We start from the raw sequence: 26,750 nt of genomic DNA, 5'->3' as shown, positions 1-26,750 counted from the left end.
AAATCAACTAATTTTGACACTGTAAAAAGTTGTCAATTTGCGTCATCTATTTATGACATCAAGTATTATTATTACTTCCGTTGTGTTGTTGATTTAGCGGTGATCAGTTTTGTTATGTTCTAATTGCGTGTATGTTTGCGTGTTTGTGTGTGTGTGTGTGTATGTTTGTGTATGTGTGTTGTGTGTGGTGAAAACATGTGTGTGTGTGTGTGTGTGTTGGCATTTTTCAGCAAATCGTGGCATTCATAGTGATATTATTCACTTGATCACATGAAGGTATTTCAGTCGCCATTTTGATTCTTTTTTTACTATTAGGGTTAGCTCGAGAGGTTAGTCATAAGTGTTATTAAAGGTGCGAGGGTGTTTTTTTTCCATAAGTTAAGTAAAGGGGAGACATTCCGAAAGCTCCTACATCCCCAGTATTCTTTAAATTTGTATTTTCACCGTTGATATTTTGTCAGGCATTTATTTATTCAGTTTGTCATTATATAGAAGTATTTTAAAAACTCTAGAACAAACCTTGATAGATTTGTGAAAGTTTAAAATTTCCTAATTTGACCATTGTTTTGATTTTCGGCCGCCATTGTGATTACACAGACAACGTTGTTTACCAATCTGCCCTCATTAAATGACGGTGAGTACAGTATCGAATGCAAATAGTTCTTTCCCCGCAAAATTGCGGGCTTTTTACTAGTACACACAAATAGTAAAATATGGAAAGTAAAAGGAGACTTTTTGTGTGAAGTGATATCCTCAACTGGGGTAACTTTGCCTCAAGGGATCGTTTTGAATAATCTTAGCTTTGTTGCAGTTATTGTATCCATTAAAAGACTTGAATCTTTATCAAACGAAATAAGTGCCACAAAACTGGACAATCTCTTATTGGTACAAAATTCAAGACGCAAAGTTTCCCCTTTAGGCAAAGTTATCCCAGTTGACGGTATTATAAAGTCACATCACATCTAGTCTTAAACTATAAAGTGTCATAAATAACGATAGAGGAAAATTCATAAAGAACAGTAACAGTAACTATCTAGATATGGTGGTAAAATCTATTAAAATTTTTTTTCAATTGTTCGATTAATTGAGGAACATGCAGGAAAAAAATTGGTAAAAGTGATGTATTTTTGATAGTGTTTGTATCTCTGACATTGATTCGAGTGAGAAAGTCGCATATTTTAAAATGAATAGATAAAATGACATATATGTTACAGTGAATGACATAATCAGTCGTATGGTGAAAAGATTTGAGCTGAGATATTGCCAAGTTTATTTAGAAAGTCATTTTTAAAAATCAAAAATGAGTTCTTGTCATAAATGATTAAATCAAACCTTTTTGTACATCTTCAGGAAATATCAAAGCTTAATTTAATTTCTAAATGTTTTTACAGCTCGTCAAGATGAAAAAGTATGAAATTTGAGAAAAGTTACTGGATGCCTTTCCCCCATACATCTGACCATAACTTCATGAAAAATCACCTCAATAAAGATTGACATGCTCTGAGGATCATATTCTTTCAGAAAAAGCAAAAATTTGCAAATCCAAAATGTTCACCTTCCGATTGATTATGTCGTGCACTTACACATATTATAGTTAATATTGGTTTTACTTAAGGCTATCTCTACAACTAAATTATTATAATGTTGTCAGATTAATTTTATCTCCCAAAACATGTCAAACAAGTAATAGGAAAATGCCAAAGTCTTTTGTTAATGCCAAACATCATTTTTTTTAAAATACAAAAACAGTCATAAGAATAGAACTAAATCTTTAGTTCCTAATCCCGATGCAATGGGTAAGTGACTTGATTTAAGAATCCCACCTTTTCTTGCCACTCAAATAGTGAAAATATAAGAATTAAACAAAAAAAATTCTATCAATAAGTTAAAGTAAATGACAGGTAAAAATGAAAAAAAGAAAAAGAAAAGAAATGCCAAGCCAATTTTTCCAAACAAAAAGCTTTTAAAAAGCCTCGATTTTTTTTTTAATTTTGGGACTAAAAACGTCAAATTGGCAACTCTTTGTACCAATTTTAAAACACAGACACTACTATCCTACATTGTGTCGTAAGAAGATGAGTGATGAAGCCGTCCATAGAGAAAAAGAGATGTGTTTTATGAAAATTGTATAAAATTGAGAAACACAAAAGTACTTAACAACTTGTGACATTGGGTATTCATGATTTATGTAGGTATAACAAGGGGTGATTTTGTCTCCACCGATTCGAAGCATTTTGAGTATTCTCGGGCTTGTTGCAGTTATTTAAAGGACGACGGTACCTACGAAAAATAATGTAACTGAATCAAAACCTTGAAAATCAAGACGTCTCTCTAACTTAGGACGACAGACTGACTCGTGTAGCCATCTATGATTGATCAAATTAATGGTTTGTGCATTTAACTTAGAGTTCCATCCTTGTTTTTTTACAATTCCGATGAAAATTCAATCGTATTATTGTCTTCTTGCCCTTGATAGTTGTGTGACTTGTTGCTGGTCCATTCAGTGCCGCTTCAGCATCAGGTTGTGTCTGTGAGCTCTCTAGCATCAGATGAAACATTTAAAAGATGAAGTAGTTAATGAAATATATGAAGTTTATGGTGGAAACCTTCTAGAAAAGAATCCTAATAAATGATAAAAGCAAAATAGTTTCCAAGACAGCAGCAACACTTATTAACACATAACATGACGAGACATGACGCCTGTAATGCACTCTTTGTTACTGGCTTAGTATTCATTTTACAACTGAATGATGAGAGAAAGATAGAGAAAATAAACCTCCTCAAGTACTTAACTTTGTGCTGCCCACCCAGGGGTACAAGGGTGAAAGCCGAATATGATACGACAGGAATAAAAAAACTTGGAGTGGACTAAAACTTGTATCGCAGTTTTAAGAATGGAGTTGATAGAGTATGTTCTGGAATTTAGTTATCCTTTGATGAGTGACTATTTCTACACGCCACTGTCCATAACATATCATAAACCCATCTATAAAAAAACAACACTAAATTATGCCCTTCCGCCACGACATCATAAGATATTGTCGCCTAGGCCTTCCATAAAGGAATATAGATAATTCATCAAACAAGATGTCTAATGTCAACAGGAATCACCCATGTTGTCCAAAATGAGCAAATTGGAGGTTAATAATCTTGCCCAAGTAAAAAAAACGAAAGTGCCTGAAGCGGGGCTCGAACCCGTTACCTTCAGGGTCACAGTGCAATGTCTTAACCACTCGGCCACTTCGACGCCACCTTAAGAGGCTTTTTAAATATATTAAATTAATAAATGAAGGAGCCGGAACAGGTGTAAGATATAGATCTGAATATTATGAACAAGTGTGTATGAAAGGTGCCACACAAATCAAGAAAGAAAAATACAAGAAAAAAAACCATCCCAATAAAAAAAGTCGACCTCGAGATAGACTGATTTTTTGGGATGTTTTTTTTTTGTCTTGTATTTTTCTTTCTTTCTTTGTCTGGCACCTTTCATACACACTTGTTCAGATCTTTATTGAGATATATTGTTCGGCGAACAATGTCGTAATTATTTTGGAAGGTTATTCCAGAATATCGGGATGTTTGTTTTAGTAAAAAGAGCCTCCTCCACATAATATTTAAGAGCCCTTTCCAAGAGTAGCAAGTAGTTTTACATCGACAGTACTTCTCTTAATTTGATCAGTTTATAATATGACTGAACTGAGCTTTTATAAAATATTTTAAGTTTTTACCTAGGTTTTTATACAGAAAATATTAGATTCAAAATTTGTTGTTTTTTTAATGAATAGAGTAATCGTACAGGATTCGCACGACACGCGACACATTGGGCCAAATCCCGATCTGACTGAATTAGAATGACAGCAGGCGGGACTTCCCTAGGGAAGGGTCAAATCTGCACATACTGTTTTAAAGCCCATTAATTAATCTTTATTCTGAATGCGATTACTTTCTACTAGCGTTATTTATAACTAGATAGTCACATTTCAGTTTTTTCTGCCCCAAAATACCCTTGTGTACATCGCTTCGCACACTTTTCCTTATGTGTTCATCGCTTCGCACACATTTTCATCGGTTTGCACACCAATCATTCACACCTAAAATTCTACTTCTTTATCATACGTTGTTTGATATGATATATTTTATCTAGATCCATTTGAATGACGCTTAGTTAGCTATTTTATCAAAGGAAGTATTTTTTAAAAACGCCACTCACCTCAAAGTTCTTAATGAATTCAGCAAATATTTCAAATACGATGTCAGCTGACAGGGAGTCTGGATTCTCTCCAAAGAATTTGAGGGTGTTGGCAAATTCCTCTTTGCTGGCTGTTTGCATCCGGACTATACTTTGGATTTCATCCGTTGCCTCTGCAATAAAATGCTGATCAAATAGTTAAGGAAGTAACGTATGGAAGAGTGAATGAGTGAAAATAAGTAGGAGTGAAATACGCGTATCTCTTCAATGTTATAATTATCATTTAACGTTATAACAAGTGTAACTAAATGACAAATTGCCATATTTATGGACAATAAAGATCTATTATCATTATTATTATCATCATTATTATTATTATTATTATTATTATTATTATTATTATTATTATTATTATTATTATTATTATTATTATTATTATTACTATTATTATTATTATTATTATTATTATTATTATTATTATTATTAATCTGTCCTTGCGCCGTAGACTAGACCACGACAATGGCGCAAGTGAGCTTCAAAGCAACACTCATTGTGTCTAACCTTTGATTTCTTTGTAGTCTCAGGTTTGAAACTTTTTTAGAAGTTAAAAGTCAATAATATTATGAAAATACTAACGAAAGAGTGAAAATGGAGAGGCTTCGCATAGGAACGATACATACAATGGACATTTCGGGTACAAACCCTTCGTCAGCACAACAATACACACATTAACGTGGAAAACAAATAAAATAAAATGCAATTGCAATTGGTATTGTGCGGCTTTGTGGTCAAGTAGTATGACACTCGCTTTCAGATCAGAAGGTCCTGGGTTCGAGCCTCGCTCGGTGGGTAGTTGAGTCCTTGGAAAAGGCTCTTTACTCACAATCTCTCACCGTACCCAGGTGTAAAATGAATACTTAGCCGTTAACAGCGTTGTCTCTGTCCGGAAAAAATTGTAATATCGCCTGACAGGCGTCATGTTTCGTGTTTACATGTTAAATGTTGCTGTTGGCCAGGGACCCATTGTAAAGCGCTTCGAGCACATTGAGTGGATATTGCCCTATATAATATCTCAATTTTTAGAATTGGAGTGCATAACTGTAAGGATACAACCATGACATCTTGGAATCTGTCCCCGTCCACGGGTTTGGAATCGCTGTCCTTCATGGTCTGTAAGGCTGTGGACGCATCCTGTTGAATTATTCAAATAAATGAACATTCGAGTATGTTGATTCAAGATATTATGTTGTGACAATAGCGAATGAGATTAGCGGAAGATTAGCGTCCCTTGATTGGACGTCACCTTACAGACAGAGAGAACGTCAAAATGGTTTTGTGCATGCGTCTCTCTCGTCCTCGCTTTCGGTGAAGTGTCTCATGCCGCTTTAACCGGAAGCGAGGACGAGAGACGCATGCGCACAACCAACATGACGTTCTCTCTCTAATAACTTTTCCGCCGGTGACGTCCAATCAAGGGACGCTACTCTTCCGCTAATCTCATTCCCTATAGTCACAGGTGAGGTTGATGATAGAAGTGACTCCTTTTAATTGCTCTTTAACTCTCTCCTCACCAGCTATTTTTAGAATTTTCCCCGAATATTCACACCAACCCAGAACAAAAATAGACTTTTCTTACTCAAACAAAAAAGTAAAGAGTGAACTCTACAACACAGTGTTTAGAATTACAGCTGTAATCAAAGCATTTATTTAAATTTTGTAATGTACAAGAGAAATCAGAATGAGGAAATTGTCGGTTACATCGTAACGAATGTTTCAGAAAAAAATTTGAATTTTGACTCAAAGTGAAAAAATGACATTTTGTAAACATAAGGGTTGCATGGAAAGTATACTCATTTTAAATCAATCTAGGTTGTCAAATAAATATGTGCCTATCACATTAAAACGGTATTATGTCGGGGGTATCGTAGATGCTCAAAAAAGATTTATCGTAAAAAAAAAATATTTAAGACAAAAACTAAAACCTACATTTCTGGAAGTTTCGGTTTCAAAAATCCTTTTTGAAATCTTGTTTACCTCGCCATAATACCGGATTAATGTCATGGGTCACATTTAGGCTTCATCTTCAATTAAACTTAAAGCCAGATGAAATTATACAAACTTAAAACCAACTAGATTGACGTGACAAAAAAGTAATAATTAAATCAAACGATTTATAATACTTCAATAAATTACCTTCAATCCTTTCTTTAAATCTTTGACGTCATCATTCAGTGAATCTACAGAAACTGTGTAGATAATACAAATAAGACACTCTTAAAATTGTAAAATGTCAGTGTTGGTAATATTGATGACCATGCGTTGGTAATGAATGATGATGATGATGATGATGATGATGATGATGATGATGATGATGATGATGATAATGAAGTTTTCATCATCATTACCATCACCATCATCATCATCATCATCATCATCATCATCATCATCATCATCATCATCATCATCATTATCTACATCATCATCATCATCATCATCATCATCATCATCATCAATTCATCATCATCTTCATTTTTATTATTATTATTATTATTATTATTATTATTATTTTATTATTATTATTATTATTATTATTATTATTATTATTATTATTATTATTATTATTATTATTATTTTCTATTATTATTATTATTATTTTCTTCTTCTTATTATTATTATTATTTATTATTATTATCATTATTATTATTATTACTATTGTTTATTATTATTATTATTATCATTATTATTATTATTATTATTATTATTATTATTATTATTGTTATTATTATTATTATTATTATCATTATTATTATTATTATTATTATTATTATTATTATTATTTTCTATTATTATTATTATTATTATTATTATTATTATTATTATTATTATTATTATTATTATTATTATCATTATTATTATTATTTTTTTATTATGATGGTCTAGTAGTATGACACTCGCTTTCGGATCGGAAGGTTCTGGGTTCGAGCCTCGCTCGGCGCATAGTTGAGTCCTTGGAGAAGTTTCTTTACTCACATTCTCTCACCGTACTCAGGTGTAAAATGAGTACCTGGCCGATATCAGCGTTGTCTCCTCTGTCCGAAAAAATTGTAATATGGCCTAATATGCGTTATGTCCCGTCCTACATGTTATGTGTTGCTGTTGGCCAGGGACCCCTCGTAAAACGCTTTGAGCACGTTTAGTGGATATTGCTCTATATAAAAGCTCATTTAGAAAAGATAGAGAATTCATTTTATCCCCACCTTTAGCAGCTTTTTCAATCGAAGGGAGTTCGTCAGCAAAGGACAAGACATCCGGAAATCTTGTGTAGGCGGCATCGGCAAGAACGTGAAGGAACGAAGACTTCTGGTCTGCGGTTTTTGTGATGTCAAGCTTACAATAGAAAGAAAGAGCGAGTGTATATTGCGCTACATAAAAGCTAAATTTAAAAAAGAATATTTTTTTAAATCACCAAGTTTCAAATCCTGTAATGTCATGTGGCGTGCCAGAGCACAGACCACTAGCTCATGGGATCTCATGATAATAGGCTTCAACAGTAGTAACGCCATTTCCCTCGTAATGACGCATGGTAACTTAGTAACTGGCTCTAAACTTTCGGAACAATGGACGGACGATCTTATGAAATACTTCTCAGACGAGCATAAAAGCGTATCCAGAGGGAAAAAAAACATAAAAAATCTGATCATGTTTAGACTTTTACACATTCTGATCACAAGACATATGAAAAGTTTTAGCCAGCATGAAGAATAAAAAGTACCGATTTTCTTTGTTTAGAACCAAGATGACTATTGAATCCTATTAAGCACAAATTTAGTTTATAAATCGACTTCTGATCTGCGGTTCTGGTGATGTCAAGCTCAGAATAGAAGGAAACAAACAAAAAGTCGGTTGAGTTTTTGCCTTAATCAGGAAGGTAACATGAAATAAGCGAGTAGAAAAAGTATACACTATAAGATAATAACGGATAAATAGCAGATATTCAACGAATTAATAAACGAAAACAGACAGATAATGTGCAGGTTTCGGATTTCCCCTTTATCAACAAAACAGGATAAATGAAACACTACGGACGAATCAAATGAAGTCTTATTTTAAATACGAGACTTCACAGAAGTATCAGGTTCCACATTTTATGACACCGTACACGGTGAGAGAATGTGAATAAAGGACTCAACTATGCGCCGAGCGAGGCTCGAACTCAGGACCTTCCTATCCGAGGCTATGTGGTCTAGTGGTATGACACTCGCTTTGGGATCGGAAGGTCGTGGGTTCGAGCCTCGCGTTCGGAGCATAGTTGAGTCCTTGGAGAAGGCTCTTTACTCACATTCTCTCACCGTACTCAGGTGTAAAATGAGTACCTGGTCGTTAACAGTGTTGTCTCTGTCCCAAATAAAATGTAATATCTCCTAACAGGCGTCATCTTTCGTCCTACATGTTATATGTTTCTGTTGGCTAGGGACCCATTTTAAAGCGCTTTAGTGGATATTGCGCTATATAAAAGCTCAATTTAATTTAACTCAATTTAACACATCCACACCTTTTCATATCGTGTCCCTCACCTGTGTCAAGAATGTGATCCTGAATCCAGCAGCTTCTCCCACTCGATGGTTGCCTTTGTTCAAATAATTTCCCATTGCAAGGATAACCTAGGTATGGAATGAGGTGTCATCATCATCATCATCATCATCATCATCATCATCATCATCATCATCATCATCATCATCGTCGTCGTCGTCGTCATCATGGTCGTCGTCATCATCATCATTATCATCATATTCATCATCACCATCATCATCATCATCGTTATCATCATCATCATCATCATCATTGTCATCGTCATCATCATTATCGTCATCTTCATCATCATCACCATCATCACCATCATCATCATCATCATCATCATCATCTTCATCATAATCACCATCATCATCATCATCATCATCATCATCATCATCATCATCATCATCATCATCACCATAGCATCATCACCGTCATTGCTATCATCATCGCTGTCACCATATTATTTTTAGTAAATATCTATTCATAACCAGGTTTAATATATTTTATTTACTAGAGTATGTGTGTTGTTTCAAGTAGAATATTGATCAAATAATGTACCCACTATTGCTCGAGCTCGTGTAAAACAAATTGGTATGTTCGACATTAAGAGATGAGTAGGAAAGTGCCAGAAGACAATAGAGAATTTTTAAAAATTGCGGCAGTGATGGGGGTTTGAACACGCGACCTTACTGGTACGACAACTCCGCCTGGCCGGTGAGAGCGTGACTCTACCGTATGAGCTATCCACGATCCCAAAGAAGATCGTCTCTACCTCAGGTCATTATTAGAGCTCTCTCTCACCGACTACTTGAGGTCGCGTGTCCAACCCACACAACCTCCGAGAAGTTAGTTGGCCAACAATTAAGCTTTATAGCCAAAATTCTCAACACAAACATATAACATAGAAACAATTGAGACATTGAGTATGCTCCGGTATTTGGGGTGAATTTTTAATTCAGAAAAGTGAGAGAAGCAGGCACTTATGTTGGTAACAACAAGACATTGTTCGACATTGTGCCGTACTCTGAAAAAAAAACCCAACATTTTAAAAATTTCGGCCAGAAAAGTCGTCCCTCAAATAATGATCGATTTAAATGGCCCTAACCGAAGTTCCGGTTCCGGGGACATGTGTGGAGAAGAGACGGAATAGAAAATTTGGTAACATCTGGGATGATAGAAGGAAAGAGAGCTAGAGGAAGACAAAGAATGACTTATTTAAATAACCCAAGAATGGCCAAATGTGATCCGCAGAGGATCGTGATTCGTGGAGACAGCTGACCGGCAACGTACTCAAGAATACAAGCCACGATGGATGATGGTGAACCTAAGTAGCCGAGTATTTTGATCTTTTAGAAGCTGGTATTTTCATATTAGCTCAATATTTTTAATGTGTTCGGGATAAGCTTCATCAGTCGTAACGGCACTTCCCTCGTAATGACGCATGGTAACTTAATAACTAACTGGCTCTAAACTATCGGAACAATTGCGGACGCCCTTAGCCTTATGAAATATGTCTCTGACGAACATAAAAGCGTATCCAGAGGTAAAAAAACATTATAAATCTGATCATGTTTTGACTTTTACACATTCTGATCACAAGACATATGAAAAGTTCTATAGATAAAACGAAGACGACGTCACTCTGGTCATTGTTATTGATTTTTGCCATCCACGTTTATTGAGTAGTTCTCACTAAACTGTATTAACCAGACTATAAGTTTACATACACATAGTTTTGTATGTTGTTCCGTTATACTTCCGGATGGCAATGTTGTGAGCTTCTTAGCCAAGCGCATATTATCTATAGATAGTATGCGCTTGGCTTAGAAGCTCATAACATTGCCATCCGGAAGTATAACGGACCAACACACAAAACTATGTGTAACCTTAAACGTTTATAGCCTGATTAATACCGTTTAGTGAGAATTACTCATAAACTCGGATGGCAAAAAATAATAACAAAGACATGAGTGACGTCAACTTTATACTATCTATATTACGAAAAGTGATAACAACATTGGAAACTTTATAACTTAGAACATGTCAAGCACAAACACCCACCTCAAGTAATCTTGCTAGCTTGGTACTTTCCCGTAACTGCTGTGACGCCATCCGTATTGTCTCCAGGCTCTGACAAGATAAATAAAGTTATTGAGCCAATCAATTCAATTGTGAGTCTCAATAAACATAGATCTATTATTTTGATATAAGATAAGAAAATAATGTAATATTTTGTGGAAAGAAATATCATGAAGAAATGTCTTTACTCGTCAGTTCGATCAATTTGAAAAGTCATACTAACAGCAACTTAGACATTTGTGCTATCAAAAAACAATAAAGATTATTATTATTATTATTATTATTATTATTATTATTATTATTATTATTATTATTATTATTATTATTATTATTATTATTATTATTATAAAGTGTTTCAACAAAAATAAAGGCGAGACAAATGTGTCCCAATAAATAAGTCCTTCAAAGCCATTAGTCCCATGTAGCCGGAGTTTATTCCTATTTCTACTGACGTAAAACGGACAATAGCAATGATTATTTACTACCCTTTGGATATGAGGCTATCCTATCGCCAAATACTTTCCACCGGAATATAACAGGCACACGACAGTATAGGCTTTTGCTTATTAACATTGTTGCAATGGAAAATATTAGCATGTGTTGGTTTGAGAGAATTTCCGTGACATCAATGAGCCAATAACACAGTTTGGGTTATCAGACCTTCAAATAAGTACACCTTGGTACACGTCGATTTAACTCAAACGTTACACTACCATTCCGACATTGACTTCCATTATTAGTGCCATCTCAGCCTGACACTACCGAATTTACACATGACATACATTTGAGTAGATCTATCGGGAATGAGATAAGCGGAAGAGTAGCGTCCCTTGATTAGACGTCACCGGAGGAGAAGTTATTTGTAAACAAACCAACTACAAGCCAAGCCCTCCAAATACAAAATTTTTTATTCATATTTCTGTACAAAAATGCATATCATAATCAACGTTATGCATTTTTGTACAGAAATTTGAATAATAAATTTTGTATTTCGAGCGCTTGGCTTGTAGTTGGTTTGTTTACAAATAACTTCTCCTCCGGTAACGTCCAATCAAGGGACGCTACTCATCCGCAAATCTCATTCCCTATATACAGTTAGATAGTTTTAGTGTGGAAACATAGCGTTATTCTCCAGTTATTTATTTTACCTCTCTCATTTCGTCCGCCTTTTCGGTGAAATTGCACTTAAACAATAACGCCTGTAGCCTCTGTTCATAGTTTTCCACTTGGCTAATCTGTCAAATAGACGACGAGCAAAAAAAAAAACAAACTAAATAAATAATAAAGCAATATGATAAAAAAGAAAGAAAAGAAAAGAAATTGAACTCCCAAAATGGGTTTTTAAATTGTGACCAGTTTGTTAGCTGATTAAAATGACCAACTATTTGTAAGAAAACAATCTTAAATTTGAGAGTTCTTTGAAGTTTCGCGGATAAAATGCACCGAAAATTAAATTTGCTTCATTTTAATCATTGATAAACGAAATAAATTTTGTGTAGCCAGAATGTTAGAGGTTTGTTGTTTTGTTTTTTTGTTTTTTTGTTGTTTTTTGTTTTTGTTTCAAATTTCAAGTTTATTTAGATTTTGTCACATGATAGAGAATAAGAAAGAGAAAAACGGTACATGAAAATAAGATGGTGTTACTAATGATAATATTAGTTATACAGTAAGAACAAAAAATACAGCAATGGTTATAATGTTGATCCTTAGAATTAGACTTGAACTACAAAATAATGGATTGCACCAAAGGAAGAGACAAACAACAACTCTTTCGAGAAATTTTTGCTTGCGATAAAATATTATCAAAATATACAATTGTAAGGGTAATAATGTAATTGGTTTTTAATTTTTTCGAGATTCAACTTTTTTTAAAAATAATAAAATACGTCAAAATCAAAACTTGAATGAGATAAAATACTGAAGTTGTTGTGAATTACTTGGATTATTGTGAATAAATTCTTACCGCTGATTGCATAATAAAAGATGTAGCTTAGCCAATAACCAAAAATGATTATGGATCAAGGTATTGAATTGCATCAGTCATACAAAACTTAAATGGAGATTTGAAAAGATTCTATGCTATCATTATCGTATTCCCTGCAATAGAATATTATATCATCTATGTATAATTTGATTAAATTTATATTCTATTGACAAATTTATGAAATTGAACGATAAAGAGTTTATTAAACACGTATTTGATTAACCCTCTCCGTACCAACTATAGAAAAATCGTCACATTATTACGATACAACCAACATTTTTCTTATTCAAATTTCTATTGTACATCATAACATTTTAAGAAAATAAGCAGTGTGTTGTAGATAAATAGAGCATGTTTTGCTGAAGAAATTATGTATCGCAAAAACTTTACTGTTATTGTGTTTGAGTGATAATAAATATATTTTTGTGTTAGTTGGGTGTGGCGTTTTTGGGGAAAATCCTGAAACTGGCTGGTAAGGAGAGAGTTAATGTTGACGTTTGTCATAATAAAAAATAAATGTAACTTATTATTATTGTTTCTATATCCTGTCATGTATAATGCATTGAAAGGATATAGTATCATAGTCAGGCTTTAAGAAGATACAATGATAATAGTAATAGTAATAATAATAATAATAATAATAATAATAATAATAATAATAATAATAATAATAATAATAATAATAATAATAATAATAATATAATAATAATAATATATACTTTATTCATCAAAAAAAATGAAAATTCGTTTACAGACGTGGCATGCATGAAAATGTATAAACACAAAGTTGAGAATCTATGGCGACAATGATACATATAATATATGCAAATGCACAAACATGTAAAAAATATACAACCAAGAACCAATAGCAACACTTTATATATTAATTTGATAAATTGAGATAGGCCATACCTCTGGCCTCTTGTCCGACCGTGTGTGTGTGTGTGTGTGTGTGTGTATTTAAAAAATAGTATTTATTTAGAGTTATTACGATAATGTAAAATCACCTGAAGAGCAAACTGATCTGGTTTGGTTAGGGCATTTATGTTACCTTGATATTCGGCATACTTAGCAATCTGTATGTGAATAGGAAGAAAGATATCATCATCAGCATCCTCATCATTATCATCATCATCGTCATCATCATCATCCTCACCATATTGTCATCACCATCATCGTCACCACAACGACCACCATCACCACCCCACTACCACCACCACCAACACCACCACCACCAACATCATCATCATCATCATCATCATCATCATCATCATCATCATCATCATCATCGTCACCACCATCATCATCCTCACCATCATCATCCATATTGTCATCACCATCATCAACACCACAACGACCACCATCACCACCCCACTACCACCACCACCAACACCACCACCACCACCACCAACATCATCATCATCATCATCATCATCATCATCATCATCATCATCGTCACCACCATCATCATCATTATCAATTTTGAACCCATAACCATGATCACAATTATTATTATCACAGACGTTGTATAAATATTCAAATTTGTTGACGATTATTAAACTAAAATGACAAGACGTCCCGTTTTATTACGACATTAGAGTGAACAAGTTTTGTCAAATGCAATTTAATATATTTTAGGTGACTGTTTATCATAATATATCACATCACAAAAAAAGAGAAATATCGAGAGAGAGAGAGAGAGAGAGAGAGAGAGAGAGAGAGAGAGAGAGAGAGAGAGAGAGAGAGAGAGAATGTTTCGACCGCAGATTGATCGCGATCCCAAAGGTCCATTTCAAATGTCCAAGTCAAGGAAAAATCTCTTGGTTTTAATCCAGTGTTTATTTATTAATAAGTCGTGTACTAAATATAAGGACTGCCGATTGATTTTTCTATGGATCAAAGATTTGGAGCATGGAGATCGATTATATATATATATATATATATATATATATATATATATATATATATATATATATATATATATATATATATATATATATGAACTGAAAAATGAGATTTATCCTAATAGGATTTAGTAGTCTGTTGTCACGTCCGCCCAGCAACGAGCAACTTGGTTCTAAACAATGAAAATCGGTACTTTTTATTATTCATGCTGGCTAGAACTTTTTAACATGTCATGTGATCAGAATGTATAAAAATCAAAATGTGATCAGATTTATAATGTTTTTCTCCTCTGGATACACTTTTATGCTCGTCGGAGAAGTAGTTCATAAGGACATCTGCCATTGTTCCGATAGGTTAGAACCAGTTACTAAATTACTACGCGTCATTACGAGGGAAGTGACGTCACGACTGTTGAACCCAATTAGTGTGGTTTATATGAACATAAATTATAATATACCTCAATTTTACTTGGGGCAAAGGCAAGTAACTGTCCCATTAGCTCAGGGGACAGAACCTCTTCATCCATTTCGTACAATGCTTGAATTACCTCCCCTACTGTCATCTTGAGGTGACCTAATACAATGGCTGCAGTGATATGATAATATAGAATGTATCTGGATAATAATAATAATAATAATAATAATAATAATAATAATAATAATAATAATAGATAATAATAATAATAATAATAATAATAATAATAATAATAATAATAATAATAATAATAACAATAATAACAATAATAATAATAATAATAATAATAATAATAATAATAATAATAATAATAATAATATGATTTACGATATTATTGTTAACAATGGTAAATATATTTTTACAATCACCATATAATTTGATGACAAAGTCTAGTCCCCGTAAGGAAACACAGAAGACGAAATAAATACACATAATAACAATAATAATAATAATAATAATAATAATAATAATAATAATAATAATAATAATAATAATAATAATAATAATAATAATAATAATAATAATAATAATAATAATAATAAAAATAATAGTAATAGTAATTGAAATAATGTTAATCATTTATACCACGCCTATTCCACTTACAAACAGCTCTAGGCGCCTTTCAATACAAATATCAAAGCTACAATAACAGACCATACACAAAACATGCTGAAGAAGACGTTCATCAAACATAATCCATAAGCGGAAACTGGTTTTAATCTATCAAATATTTCCTAATGAAGTGTAAGTCTTAATATCAAGAGAGGCTTTTCACAAGAGGTCAACTCATTCTTAGGGTCACGTCCATACACATTCAATTTTAATTTAAAATTAATAGTGGTTTATCTCCTTATTTCTTCAAATTGAGAAAAAAACATTATTCAAAGTTTATTTTTTTCTTAATAAATGTATATAAACTCCAGTCACTCAAGGGTACATAACTGATGAACTAATGACCCAGGTCAGGTTTCGTTCTACATGTTACATGTTGCAGTTGATCAGGGACCCTTTTAAAGAGCTTTGAGCACAAATAGTGGATATTGTGCTATATAAAGGCTCCAGATTAAGATTAAGATTAATATACTCTAATGAAGTTAAAATAACTTGCAAAAGAATAGTCTGTTGCATTTATTCTAATATCACCTTTTACACAACCGATGATCTTTATTGATCGTTGATAAAATAAAGCTTAATGATTTTTTTAAAAAAACTCCTGGATGAATATAAAGTTACAGTAATAATGGAAAATACTCACAAATGTTATACGCCTTCTTTCTGTCCATTATCAAAACTTCTTTTTTCTTCTCACTTTCTCCTAAAAATGTAAGAAAAGAGTTTTCAATGTTTCAAAGTTTATTCAATCTTAGGCTTTCGCCAATAAATCACACAATTTGATGACAACATACATGAAAGTGGAAAAGAGGTATATATATAAAATCGTTATTAATTCATCAAAATTGTCTTTCATCTAAAGATGAATGGTATGGTTAAGATAGTGCTGGCAAGTTTTAAGATAAAAGAAAAAATGAAAAAAATATGACTAGGTCAAATTTATGCCCAAGCGTATCTACAGTGAAAAAGTGTCCCGATAGTTCAGTTGCTAGAGCACCAAGCTCTCGAACACATGAACCGATATCGATCCCAGATGTAGTCGAATTTTTTAATAATCTTCATCATTATTATCATTATTATGATCATTATTTTTATGAGAAGGATAATCAAATATGATAAGGATAAGGTAGTGAAATAGTTCAATATGTTAGATCTGTTGGAAAGTACATCTGATTAACTAGCGTCCTATCCAAAAGATAGTAAGCAATCGTTGTCGTCCTTTTAACATTACATGAACAGGAATAAACTCCGGCTCATTACGGATCAAATTGACCACTTATATAGGGGCAGAAGGGCTCAGAGGTCCGGTCTTTGCATCGTACCCGAAAGGTACCGAGTTCAATCACCCGCCACTGCTCTGTTTGGCCTTGAGCAAGTCACCTCGCCCTAGCTCAATTTGCGGCGGCGCACTGCTGCTGACGCCTGAGTTATTCCAGTCTTCCCTTGGAATAGACCCTAGAGACACATTTCCCATTTGGGATGAATAAGGGGAATTTAATAATTATTTTTTTAAATTTAATTTTAAAGACGAATAAACTGGAGCTTACATTAATCTCAGCAATGTTTATCACTTTAAAAAAAAGCCTCAAGAAACAATATTGGATTTAACAGTACGTGATAGAAATAGTCTAACAATGGCTTAAAATGAATTTGTGTACAGCCTTTGACATAAAAAGATGAGTTTGACATACGTTTACGGGATGGCTTGGTGCTGAATTGACTCTCCATTTCCAAATATCTCACTACCTCTTTCAGGTCCTGGTCGTTTAGCTGTGAGAATGAGATGTGTTTTACCATTTGTATTGAGATGGCAATTTGCAATAGTATTTGGTGATGATGAGGCTGTTTCAATTGCTACTGCTGATGATGTTGATGTTGGGGTTTATGATGATGTTGAGGATTGTGATGATGAGATGATGATATGTGATGATAGATGATGATGATGAGATATGATGATGATGATGACATTGATGATGATGATGATGATGATGACGATAATGATGATGATGATGATGATGATGATGATGGATGATGATAGTGATGGCAGCTATGTTGATTATGATAATTAATGAGGATAGTGATGAGGATCATTTTGACGACGACGACGACTATGATGATGATGATGATGACGATGATGATGATGATGATGATAACGAAGTGTTGGTAACTGTTTAAGTGGTGGTGGATATAGTAATGATAATGAAAGGGCTAAGGGTGTTATGACTGCTGTTGAAATTATTCTTATTATGATGATGTTGTCCATTAATTGTCATTGTTATAAAGATGATGAGGGAGACATATAACATGATAAGGACAAAAAAGTCAAAATAATCACAAAACAATTTTTAAAGTCCCCTAAACAAAACCGAAAAACAAGAAACAAAAGCAAAACTAAAGACAAATAAATAAAAACGACAATATTAACTAAATTTTCGTATTTTTGACCATTTTAACAAAAAAAAAAATCACTTTTCAAAATCAGCTGTAACTTCACCACGACAAAACACAAAGATTGGGTCATTTATGACTCAAATCTATCTATAATAAATTCTCACCTTTTCCCATATCGTGTTCTCCACTCTTTTGTTATCCAATTTCTCCCAGTTAATTCTTTTCACATTCATAGATCCAGTAGGTTTGTTCTCTTGAAAACGTAAGAAATCATCATGTGTTTGAATACAGATTTTAAAATAATTACTGCTTTTTATGTTTTTAAACAGATGAATATAACAGCTTCAATAAAAAGAACAAAATACCAAACACGGAACGTTTCGGGCTCAAAACCCTTCTTCAGCCAACAACAAACAATAATTATTGCTATTTTTTGAAGCTTTTATATTCATTCTGTCTTTATTACTTTTTACAGTCCACAGTTTCTAGCAGCTTAGTGTCAATTTGTTGCTTTTAAAGCGCGATATCCACTCATTGGGATCTCACGCCAGCAGTGACACTTAATCCTCTCCTTACCACCTGCAGCAACAAAAACAATTTGAGCTTTTATATAGCGCAATATCCACTAAAGTGCTCAAAGCGCTTTACAAGGGGTCCCTGGCCAACAGCGACATTTAACATTTAGGACGGGACATGACGTCTGTTAGGCGATGTTATAATTATTTCGGACAGAGACAACGCTGTTAACGGTAAGGTACTCATTTTACACCTGACTGCGGTGAGAGAATATGAGTAAAGAGCCGAGCGATGCTCGAACCCAGGACCTTCCGATCCGAAAGTGAGTGTCATACCACAAGACCACATAGCCGCACAAAATTGTCACATTTGTTACGACACAATATGTTATATTTGTTCTTATTCAGATTTATTTTGTACATCACAATGATCTTTGTTTTATTAATAAGAACATAAAGTTTGTTTTGTAAAGATATTGTTTGAGTTTTAAAAATCTATTTTTCTGCTGGGTAAGCCTGCCATTTCGGGAAAATACTGAAAATGATCGGTAAGGAAAGTCAATGTGTAGGGTGAAAAAAGACACCCATTAAGCGTTATTACATTTTATACTTTGAGCCTATGTGGTCTTGTAACATAACTCTCGCCTTCGGATAGGAAGGTCCAGGGTTCAAGACCAGCTTTGAGCAGCGCATAGTTGAGTGCTTGGAAAAAGGTTCTTTACTCATATTTTATCACTGTACAAATTGAGTACCTGGTCATTTACAGTGTTGTCGCTGTCGAAAAAAAATTGTTATATCGCCTAACAGGTGCCAAATCTAGTCTTACAGGTTAAGTGTTGCTGTTGGCTAGGGACCGCTTGAAAAGCGCTTGAGAGAGTTTAGTGGCTATTGCGCTATATAAATGCTCTAAATATTCAATGACTGCGTTGTCCACAGAAGTACTTGAACCAAAGACTAACAGAGAGTCATACCATTAGATTACAAAGTCGGACAATTAATGTATGCCCTCGTGTCTAAACTTTTCGTCTTCGTTTCGATGTGCATAGCATATCAAGACTTTGGTGTTTCCACATACAAATTGTTCAAAGCCCATGCTGTGAGAAGATTTATACAGGTGATTCTCACACATGAAACAAGACTGATATCTTTCTGAATAGAATTTCCTTTATTAAATTACCAGTATTATAAACAATGGAATGAGAGATGGTTTTTATAAGATACTTCGGTACGTAATATAAATAAGTCTATATAATATAATATACTTGTACCCGATCCCCATCCGCAAACTGGTAGGTACTGTTCCATGAATAGATTTTAGTAATTTAATTTATATCGGTTAGTATACAGAAAAAACAAACATTTAACGATTTCTATTTCATTCTCTGATTGAGATTTTAACGGTTTAATCTAATTTTCCGTTCATTTTTTAAAATTAATATCTCGGCCACATGTTCATATGTAACTATGTTTTGTTTGTAGGCGTGTTTAGATACATTTTAATTTAAGCGATAAATCTAAACTATCGGAAAATATGAATAATAAATGCCCTCTTCCTTCATGATCCGTCTATTTGTGGTTCGCAGTAAAATAAGATTCAATAGTCTGATATCGCGTCCGTCCAACAACGAGCAGCTTGGTTTTAAAGAAAGAAAATCTGTACTTTTTATTATTCGTGCTGGCTAGAACTTTTTCACACGTCATGTGATCAGAATGTATAAAAGTCAAAACATGATCAGATTTATAATGTTTTTCTTCTCTGGATACACTTTTATGCTCGTCGGAGAAGTATTTCATAAGTTACTATGCGTCATTACGAGGGAAGTGACGTCACGACTTTTGAACCCAATTATCAAACGTTGACCAGTTCGCGGCAATAAACGTTTGGGGACTGCTGATATAATACAAATACAACATAAAACATACATTCAATCTCCGTTTTGACAATTAGACAAGGCTAGATTTTAAACGTTTGTGATAAAATTTAAAAATCAATCAACCAGTAAATAGCATCACATTATAGTGTTACAATTGGTATTATATATGGTTTCAAAAACTAACCAATGAATGAAAAACTCGCAGGAAGCGGAGGAGGAGGAGGAGGTGGTGGAGGTGGTGTGATTACAGAAGGTCTCCGTTGTCGTCTCTGATTGATGAGCTCTTCAGAGGTTGGCGTGGCCTTGTTTCGATCTGTCTCCAAATTTGGTCTTGGTGAGCTGTTCTCAAGGTCCGTCTGTTCATCGGCCATCGCGTCGTCCAGCTGTCTCAAAGCGGACAGAGCGCTCTGGTTGTCCGAATTACTCAGTAAATTCCTGAAAGAGTAAACAAACGATCAAAATGGGCAAATTGTCGTTATGTTATGACTATGAAACAACCCTGTCCAAACTCTATCATGTCAGGGTGAACGTAATGAATTATAGATAGTTCGAAGATGACGTCACTCAGGTTTTTGTTATTGTTTTTTGCCATCCGCGATTATGAGTAATGCTCACTGAACTGTATTAACCTGACTATAAATGTTCATGGATACACACAGTTTTGTGTGTTGGTCCGTTATACTTCCGGATGGCAATGTTATGAGCTTCTTAGCCAAGCGCATACTATCTATAATAAAAATGTTATGGCCTTCCGCCACGACACCATAAGATATCGTCGCCTTGGCATTCCATGAAGGTATATAGATATTTCATCAAACAAGCTGTCTGATGTTGACAGGAATCACCCATGTTGTTGAATTGAGCAAATTGGATTCAGTAGTCTGATGTCACGCAGCCCGGCAACGGCGGCCATCTTGGTTCTAAACAAAGAAAATCATTACTTTTTATTCTTCATGCTGGCGAGAACTTTTCATATACCTTGTGATCAGAATATGTAAAAGTCAAAACATGATCAAATGTATGGTTTTTTTCCCCTCTGGATACGCTTTTATGCTCGCCGGGGAAATATTTCATACGGGCGTCCGCAATTGTTCCGATAGTTTAGAGCCAGTGTTACTAAGTTACCATGCGTCATTAGGAAAGAAGTGACGTTACGACTGTTGAAGAGTATTGGGGGTTAATAATAACAAAGTGCCTGAAGCGGGGCTCGAACCCGGGCCTGCCGGGCCACAGTGCCATGCCTTAACCACTCGGCCACTTCACCCCCTTTATAAGGAATTATAAGCTTAACTTATAACATTTGAGCTAAAACATAGTGAGTGTAAGTACCTAAGTCTTGTGTATTAATAAAACTTGTCTCCAGACAGGTACTGGTCCGTGAACTAATTGGCATCAATTGAAACGTAACATACCTTCATTGAGGAGAAAAACTTTTGTTTCACCTATTTTTGGGCAGCGTGGCTCAGCGGTACGGTCTTTGCTTCGTACCCAAAAGGTAACGAGTTCGATCACCCGCCGCTGCGTTGTGTGGCCTTGAGCAAGTCACCTAGCCCTTGCTCACTTTGCGGCGCCGCACTGCGGCTGACGCCTGGGTTATTCCAGTCTTCCCTTGGAATAGACCCTAAAGACAAATTTCCCCTTGGGAATGAATACAGGGAATTTTATTTATTTTATTTATTATTTTTTATTTTCAGGTTAACTTCCGCACTCCTAATTTCTTCATTCAGATGCAATACCAAATTGACGTGAATTAGATGGCTATAGTCTAGAGGAGTAATACCTGTTATCATGCAAGACAATTCTTTCGAAAGCACGCCTGACAGAGCAAACCAGAGAGAGAGAGAGAGAGAGAGAGAGAGAGAGAGAGAGAGAGAGAGAGAAGAAAAGAAATAAAGATATACTAGAAAAATGGACGTGAGAAAGGAAGGATGCATGGACCGTAGCCATCGTTAACATAATATAGCCTGACACTAGAACCCTCCAGGACTGGCAGTTTGACGTCATTTTTTTTTTGGTTTGTGTCGCGTCTAGTGAGTTGTCGTTAGTAGAGCTTAAGGAAACGAGCTATTTCATTGGTTGAACTATTGTATACAACTCACGATTTGTTTTCTTTTGTGGCAAAAGACTGGCATTTTGACGTCATTTTTTGGTCAGTGTCAGAATATAACTTTACGATGGCTACGGTTGGACACATTAGGTATATGGTATGGAATTACTTCCTTTCTCTGAGGAAAACATTTATTTTTCTATCTTGGCATGAAAACGTTTTGATTCACCAAAATGACCCCTGACCTGTCAAAGAGTGTCTAATCCAGGAGATTTTTAACTTCAAAGAAATATCAGATTGAAGAACGTTTTGATAAGTTGAGGGTTATTTCTACCGATCATTCTTATCTTATCTCATCTTATCTTATCTTACTAAAGGCTTCATATAGGAATTATCCTATACAATAGTTTATAATTACAGAATCTCATATAGCTTGCATTGTATCATTCACAGACAGTTTTACACAACTTTGAATGGAAGGAAAATGTATCAATACGGCTATGTAAAATCGGAAAATACTATCATAGAATACTGGTAATTGAAAATTGGTCATGATCGAATGAATCATAAATGTTCAAAGTCCATAGTACAATGAAATATAAATGCCAACAATAGTCATGAAAGCAACAACGATGCTAAGTCTCTGAGGATAGGAACGGGAAACAACTATTAAAGACTACAATTTTGTAACGTATTTTATTTGTTACTTCCCTTTGTTTTTAAAGCGATTTATTTTCAATTAGGAGATTCCTTTAAAAACTTCTCCTAACAAGTATCATGTCTCGTCTTACATCTTAAGTGCTGCTGTTTGCTTTGGACCCTTTATAAAGCGCTTTGAACGTTTAGTTGATATTGCGCTATATAAATTCTCTAGTTTAGATTAAGAAGGAATTAAATGACATGGGATACAATTTCTGAATTTATTTTTCATACGCTTGAACGTATAGATAGAACAAAGTTGACGGCACTCAGGTCCACGTTTTTTGCCATCCGGGTTTTTGAGTAATTCTCACTAAACTGTATTAACCAGACTATAAACATTCAAGGTTACACATAGTTTTATGTGTTGGTCCGTTATACTTCCTGATGGCAATGTTGTGAGCTCCTTAGCCAAGCGTCAATCGGGTCTTTGTTATTGTTTTTTTTTATATCCGCGTTTATGAGTAATTCTTCCGGATGGCAATGTTGTGAGCTTCTTCGCCAAGCGCATACTATCTAAAGTTGACTGAGTTTAATTAACGGTCTTACTTTCCGTTCCTGAAGTCATGAAAACCATAAGAGTTGTCCTGGCGATCGTCATTACTGACGTCCCCGTCGTCATCAGTGGAGGCATCAATGTGTGTGTCCTTTAAACCCATATCATCGTCATCATTAGGAAATGAACCTAAAAAACAAATGTGGTGTAATGTGAATTATTTCAAATTACAAAAAGGATTCACTCAAGACGTAACATCCTTCAAATACATTGGAGTGCTGCTCACTGATGACGGAACATGCACGTCGGAAATAAAAGCTAGACTGGGCATGGCTACTGCAGCAATGGCAAGACTAAATAGAATCTGGAAAAGCAACATAAACTTCAAGACAAGCTTAAACTATTTAGTTCTCTGGTACTGTCTGTACTCCTCTAGGGATGTTTCGGGTTTCCCCTTTATCAACAAAACAGGATGAATGAAACACTACAGACGAATGAGATAATGTGGTAGTTAGTGGCTTTGTTAAGATGAATAAAAATATATAAATCTGACAAGAGTAATCCGTTTTATTGTTGTATTATAAAAATAAAATAAATTCCCTTTATTCATCCCTAAGATGAAATTTTTCTTCAGGATCTATTCCAAGGGAAGGCTGGAAAAACCCAGGCGGCAGCCGCAGTGCAGCGCCACGAAGTGAGCTAAGGTTATGTGAATTGCTCAATGCCACACAGGTAGTCGAACTCGGTACCTTTCGGGTACAAAACAAAGACCATACAGCTGGGTCACTATAATAAGCCAAACAAACTGGTTAATGACCATATAATTCTTTTATTAAGTGACGAGGTAAAACGTACGATTTAGCAAAGAGCAGTATCCACTAAATATAGCCAACTCCCATTATATAGGATCCATAGACGAACAGTAACACTTAATTGTAATAAATGTAATAATATACTCTTATAGAGCACTCTGTATCCTCAGCCATTGGGCTCTTAGCGCTTAACACGCTTAAGGATATGCTACTTTTTCCCCACAAGGACAATGTTGTTACCGGGGCCCATTTATACATGAGTATAGTGAGAACATGTGATTAAAGATCCTTATTCTTCAAGCCTCAACCCTTCATCGCCCAATGTGGGACTTTAAATCTCTCCTAACCGATCCTTTTCAGTATTTTCCCAAAATGGCAGGCTTACCCATCAGAAATATTTATTATTTAAACTCAAACAAGCTCTCTACAAAACAATTTTATGTTCTTATTAATTAAACAAAGATCATTCTTCAAAGTTTGTGATGTACAAAATAAATCTGAAGAAGAAAAATGTATATTGTGTCGTAACAAATGTGACAATTTTGCTGCAGGTGGTAAGGAGAGGGTTAACCATACTGGTCTCAAGCCGAGTTTCATTACAACTAAACCACAAAACGTACAATCACACACACAAACACACACACACACACACACACACACATTGTGCCGTAACAAATGCGACGATCTTGCTTCAGGTGGTAAGGAGGGGGTTAACCATACTGGTCTCAAGCCGAGTGTCATTACAACTAAACCACAAAACGTACAATCACACTCATACACACACACACACACACACACAAACACACAAAACGTCAACAGTCTCACACAACGTACCTGGATAAAAGGTTACCGTCCCACATCTTTCATTAGACATTCGTCCCGATATTCCTCCAATAAACGGGGGGTTTTGGAATTTACTAAGGTGGTTAGGCGGATGCAGAGTGTTGCTCAAACTGCTTTTCCGGTTGTTTGGATTCTGGCCTCTTTTCATTGGCGTCCTCTGACCTTGTTGCAGTGATGGGTGACCTACTGGTATGACCGTCACGTAACGCCTGGCCTCGAGGTATTCCAGATCCTTTTCCAGATTGTCGTCATAGAAGCTGTCATCTGGAAAAATGGATTAACATAAATTCTTTGGTGAGTAAGTCATAATAAAAAAAAACCCTGAGCTTTTATGAAGCGCATATCCACTAAGCGTGCTCAAAGCTCTTTACAAATGGTCCCTGACCAACAGCAATACTTAACGTTTAGAACGGGACATGACGCCTGTTAGGCGATATTACATTTTTTTTTCCGACAGAGACAACGCTGTTAATGGGCAGGTACTAATTTTACATCTGAGTACGGTGAGATAATGTGAGTATAGAGGCTTTTCCAAGGACTCAACTATGCGCCGAGCGAGGCTCAAACCCAGGACCTTCCGATCCATAAGCGAGTGTCATACCACAAGACCACAATAATATGGTACAGTAGCAAAAAAAAAAAAGAGATTACCTATTGATATTGAGGCAAAAGAGACAAATTGGCGTCGCGGTATAATCCTTTCTTCATACTCTGGAGATTCTGAGTTCATTACAGACCTCCGAGATAAGTGCCATCAGCGAGTCACCACGTCCTAGTGCGCGGACATTACCATCATTCATAAAAAATTGTTATTCTCTATTGTCTTCTGGCACTTTTCTACTCACTTCATATCTTGTTGTTACCAACATAAGTGCCTGCTCCACTCACTTTTCTGAATTAAAAATCCACCCCATACACCGGAGCATACTCAATGTCTCAATCGTTTCTATGTTATATGTTTGTGATGAGAATATTGGCTATTAAGCTTAACTGCTGGTCAAAATTACTTCGCGATGGTGGTGAACGAATCGGCGGTCTCAAGAAGTGGGTGAGAGAGGGATCTAGAAATGACTTTGGGTTTGAAACGAATATTTTTGTGTTCGTGGATAGCTCACACGGTAGAGCCACGCTCTCACCTGCCAGGCGGAGTTGTCGTACCAATAAGGTCGCAGGTTCAAACCCCACCACCGCCGCAAAAAAAAGTTTTATTCTCTATTGTCTTCTGGCACTTTTCTACTCACTTCATATCTTGTTG

The 26,750-nt window shown here is 34.9% G+C and overlaps 1 protein-coding gene across 2 annotated transcripts in view; it reads right to left on the bottom strand.

The window, feature by feature from the left end:
- Nucleotides 1-300: 300 nt before the first annotated feature.
- The window catches only part of LOC144973719 (delphilin-like), a 66,124-nt gene continuing 39,674 nt past the window's right edge, over nt 301-26,750 (bottom strand). Inside the window, exons 17-32 of one of the 2 annotated variants that reach the window (XM_078916549.1) lie at nt 25,487-25,759; nt 23,894-24,029; nt 20,783-21,033; nt 18,374-18,462; nt 17,510-17,588; nt 16,462-16,521; nt 15,190-15,317; nt 13,835-13,903; nt 11,992-12,078; nt 10,826-10,894; nt 8,764-8,850; nt 7,447-7,576; nt 6,383-6,435; nt 5,300-5,380; nt 4,211-4,375; nt 301-2,539 (exon numbers count right to left, since the gene is read on the bottom strand). In XM_078916549.1, coding sequence (XP_078772675.1) covers nt 2,501-2,539; nt 4,211-4,375; nt 5,300-5,380; nt 6,383-6,435; nt 7,447-7,576; nt 8,764-8,850; nt 10,826-10,894; nt 11,992-12,078; nt 13,835-13,903; nt 15,190-15,317; nt 16,462-16,521; nt 17,510-17,588; nt 18,374-18,462; nt 20,783-21,033; nt 23,894-24,029; nt 25,487-25,759 — 1,796 coding nt within the window. In that variant the 3' untranslated portion in view covers nt 301-2,500. The remainder of the gene's footprint in view (nt 2,540-4,210; nt 4,376-5,299; nt 5,381-6,382; nt 6,436-7,446; nt 7,577-8,763; nt 8,851-10,825; nt 10,895-11,991; nt 12,079-13,834; nt 13,904-15,189; nt 15,318-16,461; nt 16,522-17,509; nt 17,589-18,373; nt 18,463-20,782; nt 21,034-23,893; nt 24,030-25,486; nt 25,760-26,750) is intronic. The other variant, XM_078916550.1, reaches the window with a different exon arrangement.

Source organism: Berghia stephanieae, chromosome 5, assembly GCF_034508935.2.
Source record: "Berghia stephanieae isolate SIO BIC M18660-M18661 chromosome 5, UCSD_Bste_1.3, whole genome shotgun sequence".
Taxonomy (NCBI): Eukaryota; Metazoa; Mollusca; class Gastropoda; order Nudibranchia; family Aeolidiidae; genus Berghia; species Berghia stephanieae.
Note: the sequence above shows the minus strand (reverse complement) of the source record. Positions and strands in the feature narration are given on the sequence as shown.